Below are 17,268 nucleotides of genomic sequence, written 5' to 3'. Positions count from 1 at the left end.
CACACACACACACACACACACACACACACACACACACACCACGCTGACACAAAATTAAATCATCCACCTTTTGGTGACAATGTTTTACAATGATATTTCAGTGAGAAAAATTGAACTCCTGCAACCGATCACTGATGAAAACAAATATTTAATTGGAGCTGTCAGTCAAACTATTCACTTCACAGACACTCTGCTGTAATGATGATCATAGTAAAATCAGTCATGAAATAATGAAATCCATAACAGAAACCAGCAGGCCAATGTCACTAGACAGAGAGAAAGATCAATAATTGATTTTTTAAAACAAAAACTCCACAGACAATTATAAGATTTGAACTATAAGATTCAAAATCTAGAAGAGTTAAATCACTTGATAGTTCTTGCATTGCTTGACAATTCTTCAGCTCACAGCATTTTGATAGATTTGACAGCTCTTTGACAGTTCTTTGATACTTTAATAGTCCAATGGGTTTTTGCACCTTTCAGGCATATTCATTATATTTCTAATAATTCCAAGGCTATTTGATGCCCCACCACCCATTTAGTATATAGTTTAGTAATTTACTGTTTTATATATATTTATGAAAATGTAGTAAAATGTGTATAAATCGCCATAATCCAGCCTCATTTTAATTATGTAAGTTTTAAAAATAAATAAATTCATAGAATCCCTACAGTCTGGAAACAGGCCCTTCGGCCCAACAAGTCCACAGCGAACCTCAGAGCATCCCACCCAGACCCATCCCCCTATAACCCACCTAATCTACACATCCCTGAACACTACGGGCAATTTAGCATGGCCAATCCACCTAACCTGCACATCTTTGGACTTTGGGAGGAAACCGGAGCACCGGGAGGAAAGCCAATCAGATGTGGGGAGAATGTGCAAACTCCACACAGACAGTCGCCCAAGGGTGGAATCGAACCCGGGTCCCTGGCGCTGTGAGGCAGCAGTGCTAACCACTGAGCCACTGTGCCACCCAAGTTAGCCCAATTTTCCCAAGTTAGAACAAATTTCATTTCGTTGTTCTATCCACGGCTTCTTGATTTCATAAGTGGCAACGGGATGCTGCCACGCTCCACAGCTGCCAAAGCAACACCAAGGAGGAAACATGTTGAAACAGCCCTCGCTGCCACTGACCTGACCCAGAATGCCACCTCTGCCACAACTGCCTCATCACCACCAATACGTCAGCCACCACCAAAGCCCGGAGACTGCCCCAAATCTCAAGGGACTGGGACACATCTCACCCTCCAAGAACTAACCGACTGTCCAAATCAACCCCTGAGGACCAAGAGATCTTCTACTCAAGAGATCATTTGCTCCGCTGCTGCTGCAGACACTTCCAAAACGCCAGAGGGAAAGAACAGGCTCCAATTCATCAGCTCTGGAACAACCAGTCAAGCTATGATCACCATGGCCACAAGGAAGGGACTGGATCCAGTGTCCAACAGCTCCCCACAATCTCTCTTCACCACCACAGCCACAGAACGATGAAAAGATGAATTTGATTCAAAAGTTGAATGAAGAAAATAAAACAAAAAAGACAGAAGGATGCGGTTGGTCATGTGAGACAGAGTGGGTGGGCCCGGGAGTCCAAACCTCCCCCACCACCCCAACCCTGCTGCCTCCACCATCTAAGTTATCCTGGGACCAAATCCAAAGCAGTACCTTGCCACTTTGCCTCTCAAAAGGTGTGCCCTGGCTATCCAAATGAATCCACAAAAAATTTAGACCTGCTGTTAGTGGTCTAATGTTCAGGGATACAATTTCAGTGGCCGTTTGTTTTTGTAGAATGCGTCTGTGCAAAACCCAGCCTGACTCCATTCCATTCCCCATCCTTGCGGGAAGAGTTGTGTTCATCAGCAGATCTTGTGAATTCAGGTTACTTGAGCCATTTATTACTAAAATGGAAAGACTGTTGGCATAAATCTGGATCATAGAATCAACAGCAGTAACACACATTCAATTCATCCAAATCATTATTAATCATCCGTACAATCTTCTGCCCACTCATCATAATCCATTCTGAGCCTGTCCTTTTATCTCTCCATTCCCTTCACAGTCATGAATCCATCAAACTTTCTTCCATGTGTCCACCTTATCTCCTTTTCCATCACTGCTCCTTGTGGTTGAGAGTTTCATGTTCTTACTGCTCTGTATGAAGAAATTCCTCCTAAGTGCTTTTATTTGATCTGTTTTTGGCCCTTCATGTTTCCTATGACTCCAAGCAACTTCATTTATATTTTGCTCCCTGTTTCATAGCTTTCTCCAAAAACATTCTGCTTCCTAGTCCTGAGCTTAGATGTGAGGCTTCTAGTGTAGCATCTTCATATGTACTGTACTACATTGACGGACCTTCCTCATACTTATTTTTCTGTTACTTCATGCAAATAATTGAATAGGCTTGGCTGTGCTGATATTTGCAGCTCTGAGAAAATCCATGTTTAAACTTTTCTACAGTATAATTGGCAATCTTACAGTATCTATTAATGTGAAAAGTGTATCATGTCACAACCTTTGCTTTACGAATCCATTAACTAGTGATTGCTATTTCTGATTCATACTCGATGCATTTTTCTTTTTCAAAAAGATCTTTCATTTGTTAGATGCCTATAAAAATACCTACATCAATTACACGGCCGTTGCTGTAAATGCTGACTAGATTTGCCTGTATCTGTATACCAGTTCCTACTGTTTTGTTGATGCTGCAGTTGAAGTTTGTATTGTAATACATCATTCTGTCATGCCTGAGCAAGGACATCGTATTAGTCTAACTGAACTCATTGTTAAGTTTTCTCTGAATATTAAGTTTTGTGGGCCCATGCACAACAAAAGAAATATAAATTGGTTTTGTTTTCATGGAATTTGAAATGTATATATTCCATTGGAATGGACTTCTAAGAATACAAGATGTTTGGTTGAGTGATAGGGAGTAGCTACTTAAAAAGGATTTTCTTCTGAATTCAGCTCTATTGATATCTGAGTTTAACTAGAAAAGTTCTGACACCAATTATTTTAAGAGAATGAAACACATTTCTTATCCATCAACTAAATTCTGATGACTCCTGTTAATTCAAGCAAAGACATTATAGTCAGGAGCACAATTTTGGACATAAGCATAATTATCAAAGCCCAAAAAAAGCTTCCAACAGTCAGCAATTTGCAAAGGTCAGAAGATGTTAATATAATCTCTAAATGCCAATAAATGGCTTCAAGATTTATATCATATACATTGGAAAATTTATGCCCTGTGTGATGAATCATAAATGATGACTGCCTCTGGACTAAATTCAGAATGTAGTTCAGAAATTCCTAATGTTTCAAAACAAACTAGCTTCAATACTAGGTCATCTTAATGAAACTGTTAACATTGGGAGTTATCAGATTGTTTGTTCGTAGAGGTCCTTTGGATGGCAAGATCTTTGAAAAGTCCATTTTTATGGATCTTACTTTGTTGATAAACTAAATAAGCTAGGTCCTTTTAAAATTAAAGTATGGGTCTTGTTATAAATTGTGGGTTATATTCAGGGTTAAAATGTAGACTTTTGTTTTCAACTTATGGTGAATTAAATGTGATCTACTTTATAGAAGGAGTTTTGAAGAAGTTAATTAGAAAAGATACCTACACTGAATGATATAACTCCATGATAAAAGATGCCAGAGATATTCCTCAAATAAATTGTTTTGAACAAAAGTAGTGATTCGAGCAACTCCGCTTTCACAGAGCTTATTTGTGTCAAGAGATGTCTTGTCAATTTTAAGTTTGATACAGAAGCGACTGTCTCTATTCTGTCACATCAGATACCATGGTTGAAGAAACTGAGGTTAAGCCTACAAAGATTAAACGACATGAGCTGGGTGGAGCAACCCCTAAGGTTATAGGTCTGCTACAAGTAACACAGTCTATGAATGTTGAAAGTTTATATTCTGGTTCACCTCTCATCACTTTTGAGCCTACAAATATGTCTTAGCTGCAAAATCCTTGCAATAGCAGAAGCATTCAACTAGAGTCAAGAGGACAACTGTTGTTGAGCACTGGTCCAGGAGCAATCAACAGAAATGTTCATTCAGCTTCCAAGCCTAACAGTGGGAACAGAGGAAAGAATTTTGCTGGAGTCCCTATGTGGGGTAAGAGAACCATTTCATACTGTCAGTAGGAAAGAAGTCACAGACATTGCGGGACAACAAGGTGCAGAGCTGGATGAACACAGCAGGCCAAGCAGCATCATAGGAGCAGAAAGGCTGATGTTTCGGGCCTAGACCCTTCTTCAGAAATGGGGGAGGGGAAGGGGGTTCTGAAATAAATAGGGAGAGAGGGGGAGGCGGATAGAAGATGGATAGAGGAGAAGATAGGTGGAGAGGAAACAGACAAGTCGAAGAGGCGGGGATGGTCTCGGATTCTCCAGCATCTGCAGTTCCTGCTATCACAGACTTTGCGGGATTGGTGAAATGTTTAGTCATCTGTCTCTCAAATAAGAACAGTCAGTGTAAGTGACAAGGCTAGTGCTGAATCAGCAGCAATCTTCCAGTGACACAACCAAAGATGTTTTAAAAAAAATCTACTTCATCAGTCAAACAGCCACAGAGGGTGAGTGAAGATATCCAATGTGATCGATAAATTGAGGGTGAGGGGCTACATATAACATTATAGAAGCTGACCAATCTTCACAGATTCACAACACAATCAAAGAGAAGAATTTCCTGGCCCAGGATACTGAAAAAAAAGAGAATACATGTTCAAATCAAAAAGCAATTGCCTGGTCCAGAATACTGCAAGGAAGCAAATACTTGTTTCAGCAGAGCTGCCATCTTCCATGAAAGTCATTGGTGAGTTCAAAAGTCCTCTAAATGATGTTATTTGGCAGCTGCCTGAGTTAACAATGGAATTCAGAAGATTAAATGTCCTCTTGAGAAGGTAATGGGCCAACAATTAGTTAAAACATGGACAAGATTCTCCATGAAAGATATCCGAGTGCTAAAGGATCCTCCAGTGGAGAATGGTCTGTATGTTGTCCTGATTCCCAAGCGAGAGACCTACCATTCTCCCAAGTCTAAAGGGTGCATTCTGGGAAATAGTGAAACCTTCAGACCTCTGCATTTGTGAAGTCAAAGGTTTTGGGGTAGTGGTAAATGTAATGTAGCTATATACATTAATGTAGAGCGATTAACTATGGGGAAAAATAGTTGTGGACAGATGTTGTAAGAGGTAATGTTCATGTTTCATAGGTCTCCACCCAGTCTGATGTTGTATTGTCTTTGAGTGGAGACATTTCTGCATGAGTGCCTGAAGGGAGCAGATGTTTCCTGTACTGGTCCAAAGAGTCCTTAATAATTATATAAGCTGTACCAATGGCTGCCATGCAATAACCTCTCTTGTTATGTAAGACATGTGCCTTGTGTTTAGATTCACAGTGATTTATGCTCTACCATAGATAATTAGACAGACCCGAGATTCAGCAGAGAGAAAAGAAGATTGGTGACAGCAAACTACCCAAACCTGAGGACCACATGCTGGCAGTAGGTGATTGTGTACTTACAGAAAGTTTTGAATGTTTGACCCTGTCAAGAGATTTTAGAAGCAAGGAAGCCCTGAGGATTTTATGGAAATGATTCCTTGAGAGTGGAGCTGTGCTCTGAACAAAGACATTTTTGGCTTCCAAAAAAAATGTGAGCAGAGGAAGGCTGAACCTGAAGGCTACTAAACTTTTTCACCAAAGAATTCAACTGTGTAAGCTTAAAGAGAGAGAGCATTTGAGAGATAACAAGGTGCAGAGCTGGATGAACACAGCAGACCGAGCAGGAAAGCTGACGTTTCGGGCCTAGACCCTTCTTCCGAAATGGGGGAGGGGAAGGGGGTTCTGAAATAAATAGGGAGAGAGGGGCAGATGGATAGAAGAAGGATAGAGGAGAAGATAGGTGGAGAGGAGACATACAGGTCAAAGAGGCGGGGATGGAGCCAGTAAAGGTGAGTGTAGGTGGGGAGGTAGGGAGGAGATAGGTCAGTCCAGGGAGGACGGACAGGTCAAGGGGGCAGGATGAGGTTAGTAGGTAGGAGATGGGGGTGGGGCTTGAGGTGGGAGGAGGGGATAGGTGGGAGGAAGGACAGGTTAGGGAGGCGGGGACGAGCTGGGCTGGTTTTGGGATGCGGTAGGGGGAGGGGAGATTTTGAAGCTTGTGAAGTCCACATTGATACCATTTGGCTGCAGGGTTCCTAAGTGAAATATGAGTTGCTGTTCCTGCAACCTTTGGGTGGCATCGTTGTGGCATTGCAGGAGGCCCAGGATGGACATGTCATCTGAGGAATGGGAGGGGGAGTTGAAATGGTTCGCGACTGAGAGTTGGAGTTGTTTAGTGCGAACCGAGGGTAGGTGTTCCACAAAGCGGTCCTCAAGCCTCCACTTGGTTTCCCCGATGTAGAGGAGGCCACAACGGCAACAGCGGATACAGTATACCACATTGGCAGATGTGCAGGTGGACATCTGCTTGATGTGGAAAGTCTTCTTTGGGGCCTGGGATGGGGGTGAGGGCGGAGGTGTAGGGGCAGGTGTAGCACTTCCTGCGGTTGCAGGGATAAGTGCCGGGTGTGGTGGGATTGGAGGGGAGTGTGGAGAGGACAAGGGAGTCACGGAGAGAGTGGTCCCTCCGGTAAGCAGATAAGGGTGGGGAGGGAAACCTGTCTTTGGTGGTGGGGTTGGATTGCAGATGGCGGAAGTGTCGGAGCATGATGCGTTGGATCCGGAGGTTGGTGGGGTGGTACGTGAGGATGAGGGGGATTCTGTTTTGGTTGTTATTGTGGGGAGGGGGTGTGAGGGATGAGTTGCAGGAAATGCGGGAGACACGGTCGAGGGCGTTCTCAACCACTGACGGGGGTGGGGGGCGATGTTGCAGTCCTTGAAAAACGAGGACATCTGAGATGTACGGGAGTGGAATGCCTCATCCTGGGAGCAGATGCGGCGGAGGTGAAGGAATTGGGAATAGGGGATGGCATTTTTGCAGGAAGGTGGGTGGGAGGAGTTGTATTCTCGGTAGCTGTGGGAGTCGGTGGGCTTGAAATGGATATCGGTTTCCAGGTGGTTGCCAGAGATGGAAACAGAGAGGCCCAGGAAGGAGAGAGAGGTATCAGCAATGGTCCAGGTGAACTTAAGGTTGAGGTGGGAGGTGTTGGTGAATTGGATGAACCGTTCGAGCTCCTCGTGGGAGCACGAGGCGGCGCCGATACAGTCATCAATGTAACGGAGGAAGAGGTGGGGTTTAGGGCCAGTGTCGGTATGGAAGAGGGATTGTTCCACGTATCCTACAAAGAGGCAGGCATAGCTTGGGCCCATGCGGGTACCCATGGCCACCCCTTTTGTCCATAGGAAGTGGGAGGAATTGAAGGAGAAGTTGTTGAGGGTGAGGACGAGTTCGGCTAAGCGGATGAGGGTGTCAGTGGAGGGGGACTGGTCAGGCCTGCGGGACAGGAAGAAGCGGAGGGCCTTTAGGCCATCTGCATGGGGAATGCAGGTGTATAGGGACTGGACGTCCATGGTAAAGATGAGGTGTTAGGGACCAGGGAATTGGAAGTTTTGGAGGAGGTGGAGGGCATGGGTGGTGTCACGGACGTAGGTAGGGAGTTCCTGGATCAAGGGGCAGAAAATGGAGTCGAGATAGGTGGAGATAACTTTGGTGGGGCAGGAGCAGGCGGAGACAATGGGTTGACCAGGGCAGTCAGGTTTGAGAGAGTTGGATAGGACCAAATAACTCTGCATAGAGAGTATAGAGACGTACAGCTGCTGAGTAGATGCTAAGGGATCATCTACAAGTGTCTGGTGAGTCGTGGTGTGTGACTGTCAGTGATGTTTGTAGTTGGATGAGGAGATTTGATTGGTAGGATTTCAGCATAGACCTGAGCTCTGACCTATTCAGGCAGACCCAGAGTATGAGAGCAAAATATTGTAGATGCTGTAAATCTCAAACAAAAACAGAAAATGCTAGGAAAATCTCAATCAGTCTAGTAGCATTTGCAGTGGGAGAAAGAGTTAACATTTTGATTCCTCTTCTCCAGCAAAGTCATTAGACTTGAAACATTAACTCTGTTTCTCTTTCCATGGATGCTGCCAGACCTGCTGAGTTTCTCCAGCATTTTCTGTGTTGGTTGAAGTATACAAATATGTTTAAAAACTTATTAGAGTGAAAGCTACAGTAAAAAATGATTAAGTGGAATCCAGCCTGTTGGATCAAGTTCAAGGTAGAAATTTATATTATTTAGAATAATTATTGTACTTGTTCCGCCTACCTATTTAGTAATTATTGCTTGTGCTGGTTTGTTCTGATTTGGAAAGTAAATATTCTTTTGTTTCTTTGTAATCCTGGAATTCTTTCACTTATTTTCTTAATCGTAGTTCTCCCGTGCATTATATTATTTAAATAATGAAAACAGTTCGAAACTATAAAAATTCTTAATGGCATTAAGTGGCATTGCTGAGTTGTAATAGCTGCTGCTTGTCTCACAGCTTAGAAAATACAAGTGATTGAGTGGAAAGGGTCGCACTTTTTATGTATCCTCCATCAGTTTAAGTTAAGGGACTTTATTTTTAAAGTAGGTAAGCCCAATTGCCAACAATCGTAACAGGAAGTATAATAGCCAGAGAGTGCTGCCCCATTTTCTCTTCTAAATGGTGTAAGTTATGGCTTACGTCAATAGTTGTACACTTAATGCAGCTTATGGTTGTTAATAGAATACATATTATTTCAACACTTCCTGACACTAAGACTGGCCTAACCTACTGATGTATTGATGTGCTTGTCACCTTTGGATGATAACTTTGATTTGTGTTGTTATCCTCAAAGTATCAAACCTAATGTGACAGCACTTTCCTGTGATGAAATAACAGTTCATTCACTGTCTTTCCTGCACTTCCATCTGCTTGAACTGATGATAGTGATCCACTGGTCTACTGGCCTGAAAATCTTTATCATGAAAAATTAGATGTAAGAATTTTTTTTTTAAAAAAGCACTGTAGTTCCTATAATTGGCAGAGTGCCGATCCTCCAAATATTGTAGCCTGTTAGTGACATAGCACCATTCTCAACTGAGTGTGTATCTGGCAGCCAGTTTACACATGGCAAACTCCTACAAATAGCAATGTGATAAATATTAGATGATCTATTTTTGTATCAAACACAGAGAATGATTGGAAAAACTTAGCAGGTCTAGCAGCATCTATGGAGAGAGAAACAGAAGTGACATCTTCAGAACAATTCTGAAGAAGAGCCATACTGGACTTGAAACACTAACTGTCTTTCTCTCTCTCTCTCCCTCTCTCTCCATAGATGCTGCCAATCCTGGGTTTCTCCAGCATTTTCTATGTTTTAAGTTTTCGTCATCTGCAGTATTTTGCATTCATTATGGTCTATTTTTATATTGTTGATTGAGGGCTAAATATTGGCCAGAGTACTCAGGATGACTCCCTGATTCTTCTTTGAAATACTGTAAAGTGGTATTATATGTCCAAATGAGAGGGCCTTGGTTAAACATCTCATCTGAAAGAAGGCATTTTTAACAGAGGAACACCCCTGCCCACAGTACGGCACTAGAGTACAAGCCTTGATTTTTGTGCTCAACTTCTGGAATGGGACTTGTACCTCAGAAATGCGAGAGTGACCAATTGAACTATGACTGAAACAGTTGTATTTCCTCGCGGCTACGTCGAAGATTGCTCAGCGTTTGGAAAGCAAGTTGAATGCCAATTAACCATACAATAGTAAGTGGAAAATTGATGGGAAAGAAATGACTGCAAGAAGTAACGGAGCACTATATTTTTGAACAATATGATAGACTGCACATTGCTCATTACTCAACACTATTAATATTCTGCAAAAACAGAAGAGAAATTCAATGAGAAAATTGTAAATTAGTTGTTGGTTAACTTGCTTTTACGCTGGCATTGAGACAACACATTTTCTGCTTGTTTGCTTTAATCATCAGTCAATGCACACTTTCCTATCTATTGATAATAAACTAATAGTTCCCACATTTTTTTGAAAGATTTGGCATCCAAAATGTCATTAAAATTGTTGTAATTTGGTAATCTTACCTTCTATTCTAGTTTCATATACTATTATCATTAGTCTGGAAATGAAGTAGAAAACAAATAGTGTGTGTTGCTGACAACTGTCAACAGGCCTGTGACTCAGTATCACCTCATAATTGTGCTCTAATGAATTTAAATTTATTTTTAATGTGAAATATGTACCTGCAATCTCCCCTGTGTTTACAAACACTTTAAAATTACAAAATTGGAGCAATTTTCTCATATGGTTCTGCTTTTGTGGTTTTGACTGATTGTTTCGTGTTAATTTTGTTATTCCTGATCTTCTAAAAGTACTGTAATTTTGTATGTTTATTCCTACATCAATAAACCTTTGGCATTAATTCCTTCACTCCTTCCTTTCTTGCATCAGATTAAAAAACAATCTGTCCTGATTCTCAATACTGAAAATATTTAGTAGTGTACTTACAATTGTAATTAAATCACCACAAGGGATTTTGAAACTTAAAAACAGTTTCTAACAAAACTTGTCATCATTTGCAAGATGCTGAGGGTTAGTTTTTTTGATTCAGCTAACTTATACTGTGTTGGTTCCCACTGGTCCTGCAACAGCCAAATGATAGTTTTCCGGGAGTTCGGGGTTACTAGGATCTGGAGTTGAGGGAAGTACATGTCTATTTTTTAATCTGACCTGGTAGAATTGTACTGTTGGCCTAGTGGTATTATCATTGGTCTGTTATTCCAGAGACTGAGCTAATCTTCTGGGAACCCAGGTTCAAACCCCACCATGGCAGATTTATTGATTGATTGATTTATTGTCACGTGTACCAAAATACAGTGAAGAGCTTTGTTTACAAGTGGTATGGGCAGATCACAGCAAGCAAAGGATGTACAGATCAAAAAGACTTAGAGGCATACAGGTTACATTGCAGGTTATGTTATTTGAGGCTAGAGTCCATTCAACAGTCTGCTAACGGCCAGAAAGAAGCTGTTCCTGAACCTGCTTATGCGTGTGTTCAGGCTTCTGTATCTTCTGCCTGACGGAAGAGGTTGTAGAAGGTCATTACCAGGGTGCGATGGGTCTTTGATGATGTTGACCACCTTTCCGTGGCAGTGAGCTATGTAAATAGAGTCCATGAATAGAAGGCTGGCTTCTGTGATGGTCTGGGCTGTGCACACAACCTTCTGTAGTTTCTTATGGTCCTGGGCAGAGCAGTTGCCACACCAGGCTGTTACGCACCTGGACAGTATGCTTTCAATGGTGCATCTGTAGAAGTTGGTGAGGAACCTTATGGACATGCCAAATTTCCTGAGCAGCCTGAGAAAGAAAAGACATTGTTGTGCCTTCTTGACTGTTGCATCCACGCAGGAAGTCCAGGACAGGTCATGGGTTATCGTCACTCCGAGGAACTTGATGCTCCTCACCCCCTCGACCTCAGTTCCATTGATGTAGATGGGGGCGTGTTCTCCTCCTTTCTTTCTGAAGTCGATGATCAGTTCTTTAGTTCTGCCGATGTTGAGAGACAGATTGTTTTCATAGTACCACGTCACCAAGCCCTCTATCTCCCTTCTGTATTTTGACTCATCATTGTTAGATATCTGCCCACTACGGTGGTATCGCCAGTGAACTTGTGGATGGCATTCATTCAGAATTTGGCAACATGGTCGTGGGTGTACAGGGAATCCAGTAGGGGGCTGAGGAATCATCTTTGTTGGGGGCTCCAGTGTTGAGTATTATTGTGGAGGAGGTGCAGTTACCTATCCTCACTGATTGCAGCCTATGGGTCAGGGAGCTGAGGATCCAATTGCAGAGGGCTCAGCCAAGACCAAGGTCATACAGTTTTGGATCAGTCAGGAGGGGATAATGGCGTTGAAGATGGAGCTGTAGTCAGGAGTCTCTGACGTAGGTGTCTTTGTTGTCCAGACGTTCCAGGGATGATTGCAGGGCTAGGGATATAGCATCCTCTGTGGACCTGTTATGGTGGAATTTGATGGTGGAATTTCGAGTCTGACAATGATCATGAATCCATTGTCAATTGTCAGAGAAACCTATCCCTTCCATTAGGGAAGGACACTGCCATCCTTACCTGGTCTGGCCAACGTTTGACTCCAGAGCCACCGCAGTGTGGTTGACTCTTAATCACCCTCTGGGCAATTCTGGATAGTACTAAATGTTGGCCTAGGAAGCGATGCCTTCGTCCCATGAATGAATTAAAAAAATGTCAGTGTATTTAAATAATCCATTCATTTGATCCATGCCACAGTGCATTTGCAATCCTGGTTACTGTACGGTTGATCGTGGGAAATTTATTGGCTGACATGAGCCAATCATTTGATCAAATCATGCAAATATTGGCAGAAGTATTCAACTTCCATCATAAATTTCAGTGGAACACTCTGTAAGCACAGTATAATACTCTGTGAACTCAATTTTCACTGGGCTTAATGATGTGGCTCAATTTTTTTTTTCGTTTTAAAAGTCAACTATTGATTTGTAACTGTGGCAAATGCATGTTTGGTTGGCTATTTAGAACTGTGTTCCTTTTGAAGCTCAAGTTCAGCAAATAAGACCCCATAAATATGTTAATGAATAGTTAATTGTTTACCCTGGTCACACTTTTATACTGTGCTGGAAATAAGCTGACAGTATAATGTAGGTTAAACCTTAAAAATGCACACTAACCCTTCTATATTTAGTTCTTAACAGCTTTGACATAGCCAGTTCATGTAAATGGCTTGCTCCAGTGATATGTCCTGTCCAAAAATAAGCCATTTTAATGTGTTAGTTTTGTTTTTTTTATTTACAGGGAGGATTTTTACATAATTGTCTAAGGGCTGTTTACATCAAAGCACTCAGAGCATAAGTATGCAAATACAGCCATTGCATTATTTACAGTGAAATAAAAAAAAGATTTGTGGCGCCGCCAGCCGTGGGACAAGTGTGTGGTCTGTACTAAACATAGAAAAGATATAGAACAAGTCCAAAAGCAGAGAATGTTGCCTATTAAATTAATTTATCATAGATACCCTGACATACATTTCATGGTGACCAAAATGTTAATGAAACTGTAGAGGTCAGATTCTATGTTATTGAAGAATAGTTTGATATATAAAAAAAACATAATGCATTGTTTTGACAGAATTTTCTATTAACATATTTATAAGTAATGGGATTCTTCATACCATTTGTCATTAAGTAATATATTACTCAATTTATTTTCCTTAACAGCTAGACCAGATTCAGAAACATTCTTGGTATATGTAAGTACAACTATTAGTTTGGCTATATTTATTAGCATCTTTATTTGCTCCTATCTTTGTTTTCCCCTTCTGGCAAATTCAACCTGCTTGACTTTTGCATTCTCTCACAAATCATTGCTGGCATATCGAAGCCTAATGAAACAAAATAGCTTGGCAATATTTGAACTTGAACATGAATTTCCATTCTTTTAGATTTTTATTTATTCTTGAACATTTTTGATGCATAACCGTTTTACTCTAAAGCTAATTTAAGAAAACACATTTTTCCTCATGGTTGAATAAACAAGTATCAAAGATCAATGTAGAACTGAGTTATTTCAGACCAGAAGGATTCCAATATATAATCCCAGTTTGTACTTAAATTGTGAATCTCGGTGAGGGTTGCCTTAAGTTCTATAATTGACCTCAGTCCCTAGAAAACTCGGGTACGTGCCTGCATTAATACATATAACTGTATTGTTGGGGTTTAGATGTTTCAGGCATGATAGAGAGGATGTAAAGAAGGTTGGGGGAATTGCATTAGAATAGGGAGAATATCACAGCTGGATGAAGGAAAATGTTTAATATGTATATATGGAGCAAGAGGGTTTAGGGGAAGGGGGTGGGAGTCCACTCTAGGACAAAGGGAGGAAGTTATGCATGGAGCCAGAGGAATGGATGAATGCTTAATAAATAGTTTGCATCAGTATTCACAAAGGAGAAGGACATGGTGAATGGTGAGTCTAGAGAAGGGTATGTTGATATTCTAGTGCACATGGACATACTAAAAAATGAAGAGGTGTTGGGTGTTTTGTAAAGCATTTAAGTAGACAAGTCCATAGGATCTGATAGGATTATCCCAGAATACTGAACTTGGCAAGAGGGGAAATTGCTGGGGCCTTAAATGAAATCTTCGTATCCTCTTTAGTCAAAGGAAAGGTTCCAGAGGAGTGGAGAATGGCCAGTGTTCTTTCTTTCATAGAATCCCTACAGTATGGAAGCAGGCCATTTGACCCATTGAGTCCACACCGACTCTCTGAAGAGCATTCCACTCAGACCCATCCACACCCTATCCCTGTAAACCTGCATTTCCCATGGCTAATCCACCTAACTTGCACATCTTTGGACTTGGGGAGGAAACGGGAGCACCCGGAGGAAACCCACACAGACAAGGGGAGAATGTGCAAACTCCACACAGTCGCCCAAGGGTGGAATTGAACCTCAGTCCCTGGTATTGTAAGGCAGCAGTGCTAACCACTGAGCCACCGTGCTGCCCCTGTTTATTTAAGAAGGGCAACAGGGATAATCTGGGCCAGTCAGCATTACATCAGTAGTAAGGAAATCATTGGAAAAGATTCTTAGGGATAGGATTTACTCACATTTTGAAAACTATGGGCTTATTAAAGATAACCAGCATGGCTTTGTGTGGGAGAAATCATGTTTCACAAACTTGTGTTTTGAGGAAGTGACAAAGCTGATTGATGAGGGCAGGGTGGTGGATGTTGTCTTTGCAGACTTTAGCATGGCCTTTGACGTGGTCTTTCATGGAAGGCTGATATAGATGATGAAGTGAGCTGATAAGATGGATACAGAACTGGCTTAGTCAGAGGAAACAGTAGTAGCGATGAAAGGATGTTTTTCTGACTGGAGATTTGTGCTGCGACCCCTGTTGTTTGTAATATATATATAAATGATTTTGAGGAGAATGTAGGTGGCCGGATTAATAACTTTGCGGAAGATTGGGGAGCTGCTGATAGTGAAGAGGATTACCAGAGGATACAGCAGGATCTAGATCGGAGACTTGGGCCAAGAAATGGCAGATGGAATTTAATCTGGACAATTGTGAGGTGATGCATTTTGGAAGGTCTAATGCAGGAGGGAAGTATACAGTCAATGGCAGAATCCTTAGAAGTATTGACATACAGAGTGAACTGGGTATAGAGGCCCACAGTTCCCTGAAAGTGGCAACACAAGATAAGATGGTCAGGGAGGGGCATATAGCATTGCTTGCCTTCATTGATCAAAGCATAGAGTATAAAAATTGGCAAGTCATATTGCAGTTGTATAGAACTTCAGTGAGACCACATTTGGATATTGCATACAATTCTGGTTGCCACACTACCAGACGGATGTGGAGGCTTTGGAGAGGGTACAGAAAAGGTTTACCAGGATGTTACCCAGTATTAGCTATGAGGAGAGATTGAACAAACTTGGTTTGTTTTTATTGGAGGCTGAGTGCAACCTGATAGAAGTTTACAAAATTATAAGCGGCTTGGATTGAGTGGACACGCAGACCCTTTTTCCCAGGGTAGAAATGTCAATTACTAGGGGGCGTAGGTTTGAGGTAAATGGGGGAAAGTTTAAAGGAGATGTGAGAGGCACATTTTTACACAGAGAGTGGTAAGTGCCTGGAAAGCGCTGCCATGAGATGGTAGAATCAGATACAATAGCAACACTTAAGAGGCATCTTGACAGATACATGAATTGACAAGGAATCAAAAGGTTCGGATCACATAGAGGCCAAAGGTTTTTAATTTTAGAAAAGCATCATCTGTTAATGCAGGCTCGGTGGATCAAAGGGCCTATTCCTATTCTTTGTGCTTCTTTGCACATATTTTTACTTTTCGTTCATTCCTGCTGAGTAATGAGGCCTGGAGAGGGATTGGATATAATAAGTAGTTGCAGTTTATTAGTCTGTTGAAATGCATTGCCTAGGCTTGTGCAGAATGAAGGACCAGAAGGAGGCTGGTGTCTATATACAACCATGAGTTAAATTCCTTCAGTAGAGGAGAAACAAAGCAAACAAAATATTTTGGTCAAAATATAACATCTTGTTGTGGCTTATAAACCTCGAGGTGGCTGATTTTTCTATAGTCTCTTTTTCAAATGTCTTTAAGTGTTATTTTACTCATCATTCATTTTTTCTTCTTCGGCAAAAAGTCTGTTTGTTGGTTAAGAAGTTGGTTAAACAGCCAACTTGCTAGTGCTATTACCAATGTCTGTCCCTTTGTAGTTGCCATTAAGGCATTTCTGAAGGTGGTTCAGGATGACACAAGCTAATTCTGCTGTCTTTCCCTCATTCCTGCTATTCTACATGTTATGGACCAGATCAAACCTCCTTACAAATATATCAAGGAGATGGCCTAGACCCTAACTTTTATCTTTTTCAAAGACGTGTAAGGTGCTATGTTCCAGATGTAATTCAATTGGTTACATTACTTGGCTTAACACAAAACACACTTTATTCTGACACCTGGTTAAAATTCAAACAAAGAAAGAAGAATTGGTGTACCTTTAACTTTATTGGAAAACTTAACAGAATAATAGATTATTTAACTACTAAACAGCCGCTGTTCCAATGTAGTAACATTCCATAAATACACTCTTGGCAAAGGCAAATTCAGTAAAATAGATTGTCTCAGATGAGATGTTTCTCCATTCCAGGAGAAAAGAACACCAAGAGAAAATTCTGGCAGAAAGAGAATTCGGGCTTTTTGCTGTAACCAGGAGAGATATATAGCAGCTTCCACCAACAACTTCAAAACTCCAACCACTACTGAAAGCTAAACTAAAACACTGGTTCTATGGGAGCCTGACTCCATCCACGCATGCTGCTTCTATTGTTGTAACTTTGAAAAAAAAAATGGGCATCACAAGCTATTTACTTTATTGGCTTGGAAGAGACAACTCTGTCTCAAAACCCTTTTTTCAAAAAAAAACCAGAACAAAGTACACATCTAAAAGCCATAGTATTGTCACATAAGCTAACAGAGAAGATCCTACACCTGGGCACCCATTGCTGAAAATGAGCATTCCATTTGGGACGGTTACTAATACAACACATTTTAGCAATTCAATCATGAGTATGAATGAACCAGATTGTAAACTGTAAAACAAAGAACTGCCGATATGGCGATTTGAAATTAGCAAGATCAGACACGGCTGGAAAAATTCAGCAAGTCTGGCAGCATCTCAGAAGAAAAAAGAGTTGAC

General features: G+C 41.3%; 1 protein-coding gene across 1 annotated transcript in view; it reads left to right on the top strand.

Annotated features, from left to right (window-relative positions):
* The window catches only part of LOC109936291 (serine/threonine-protein kinase BRSK2-like), an 839,320-nt gene that overhangs the window by 730,702 nt on the left and 91,350 nt on the right, over positions 1-17,268 (top strand). Inside the window, 1 exon segment of the mRNA XM_048607321.1 lies at positions 13,265-13,296. Coding sequence (XP_048463278.1) covers positions 13,265-13,296 — 32 coding nt within the window.

Source organism: Rhincodon typus, chromosome 17 (genome assembly GCF_021869965.1).
Source record: "Rhincodon typus isolate 14 chromosome 17, sRhiTyp1.1, whole genome shotgun sequence".
Classification (NCBI taxonomy): Eukaryota; Metazoa; Chordata; class Chondrichthyes; order Orectolobiformes; family Rhincodontidae; genus Rhincodon; species Rhincodon typus.
The sequence above is the reverse complement of the archived record's forward strand: the minus strand, read 5'-3'. Positions and strand labels throughout refer to the sequence as shown.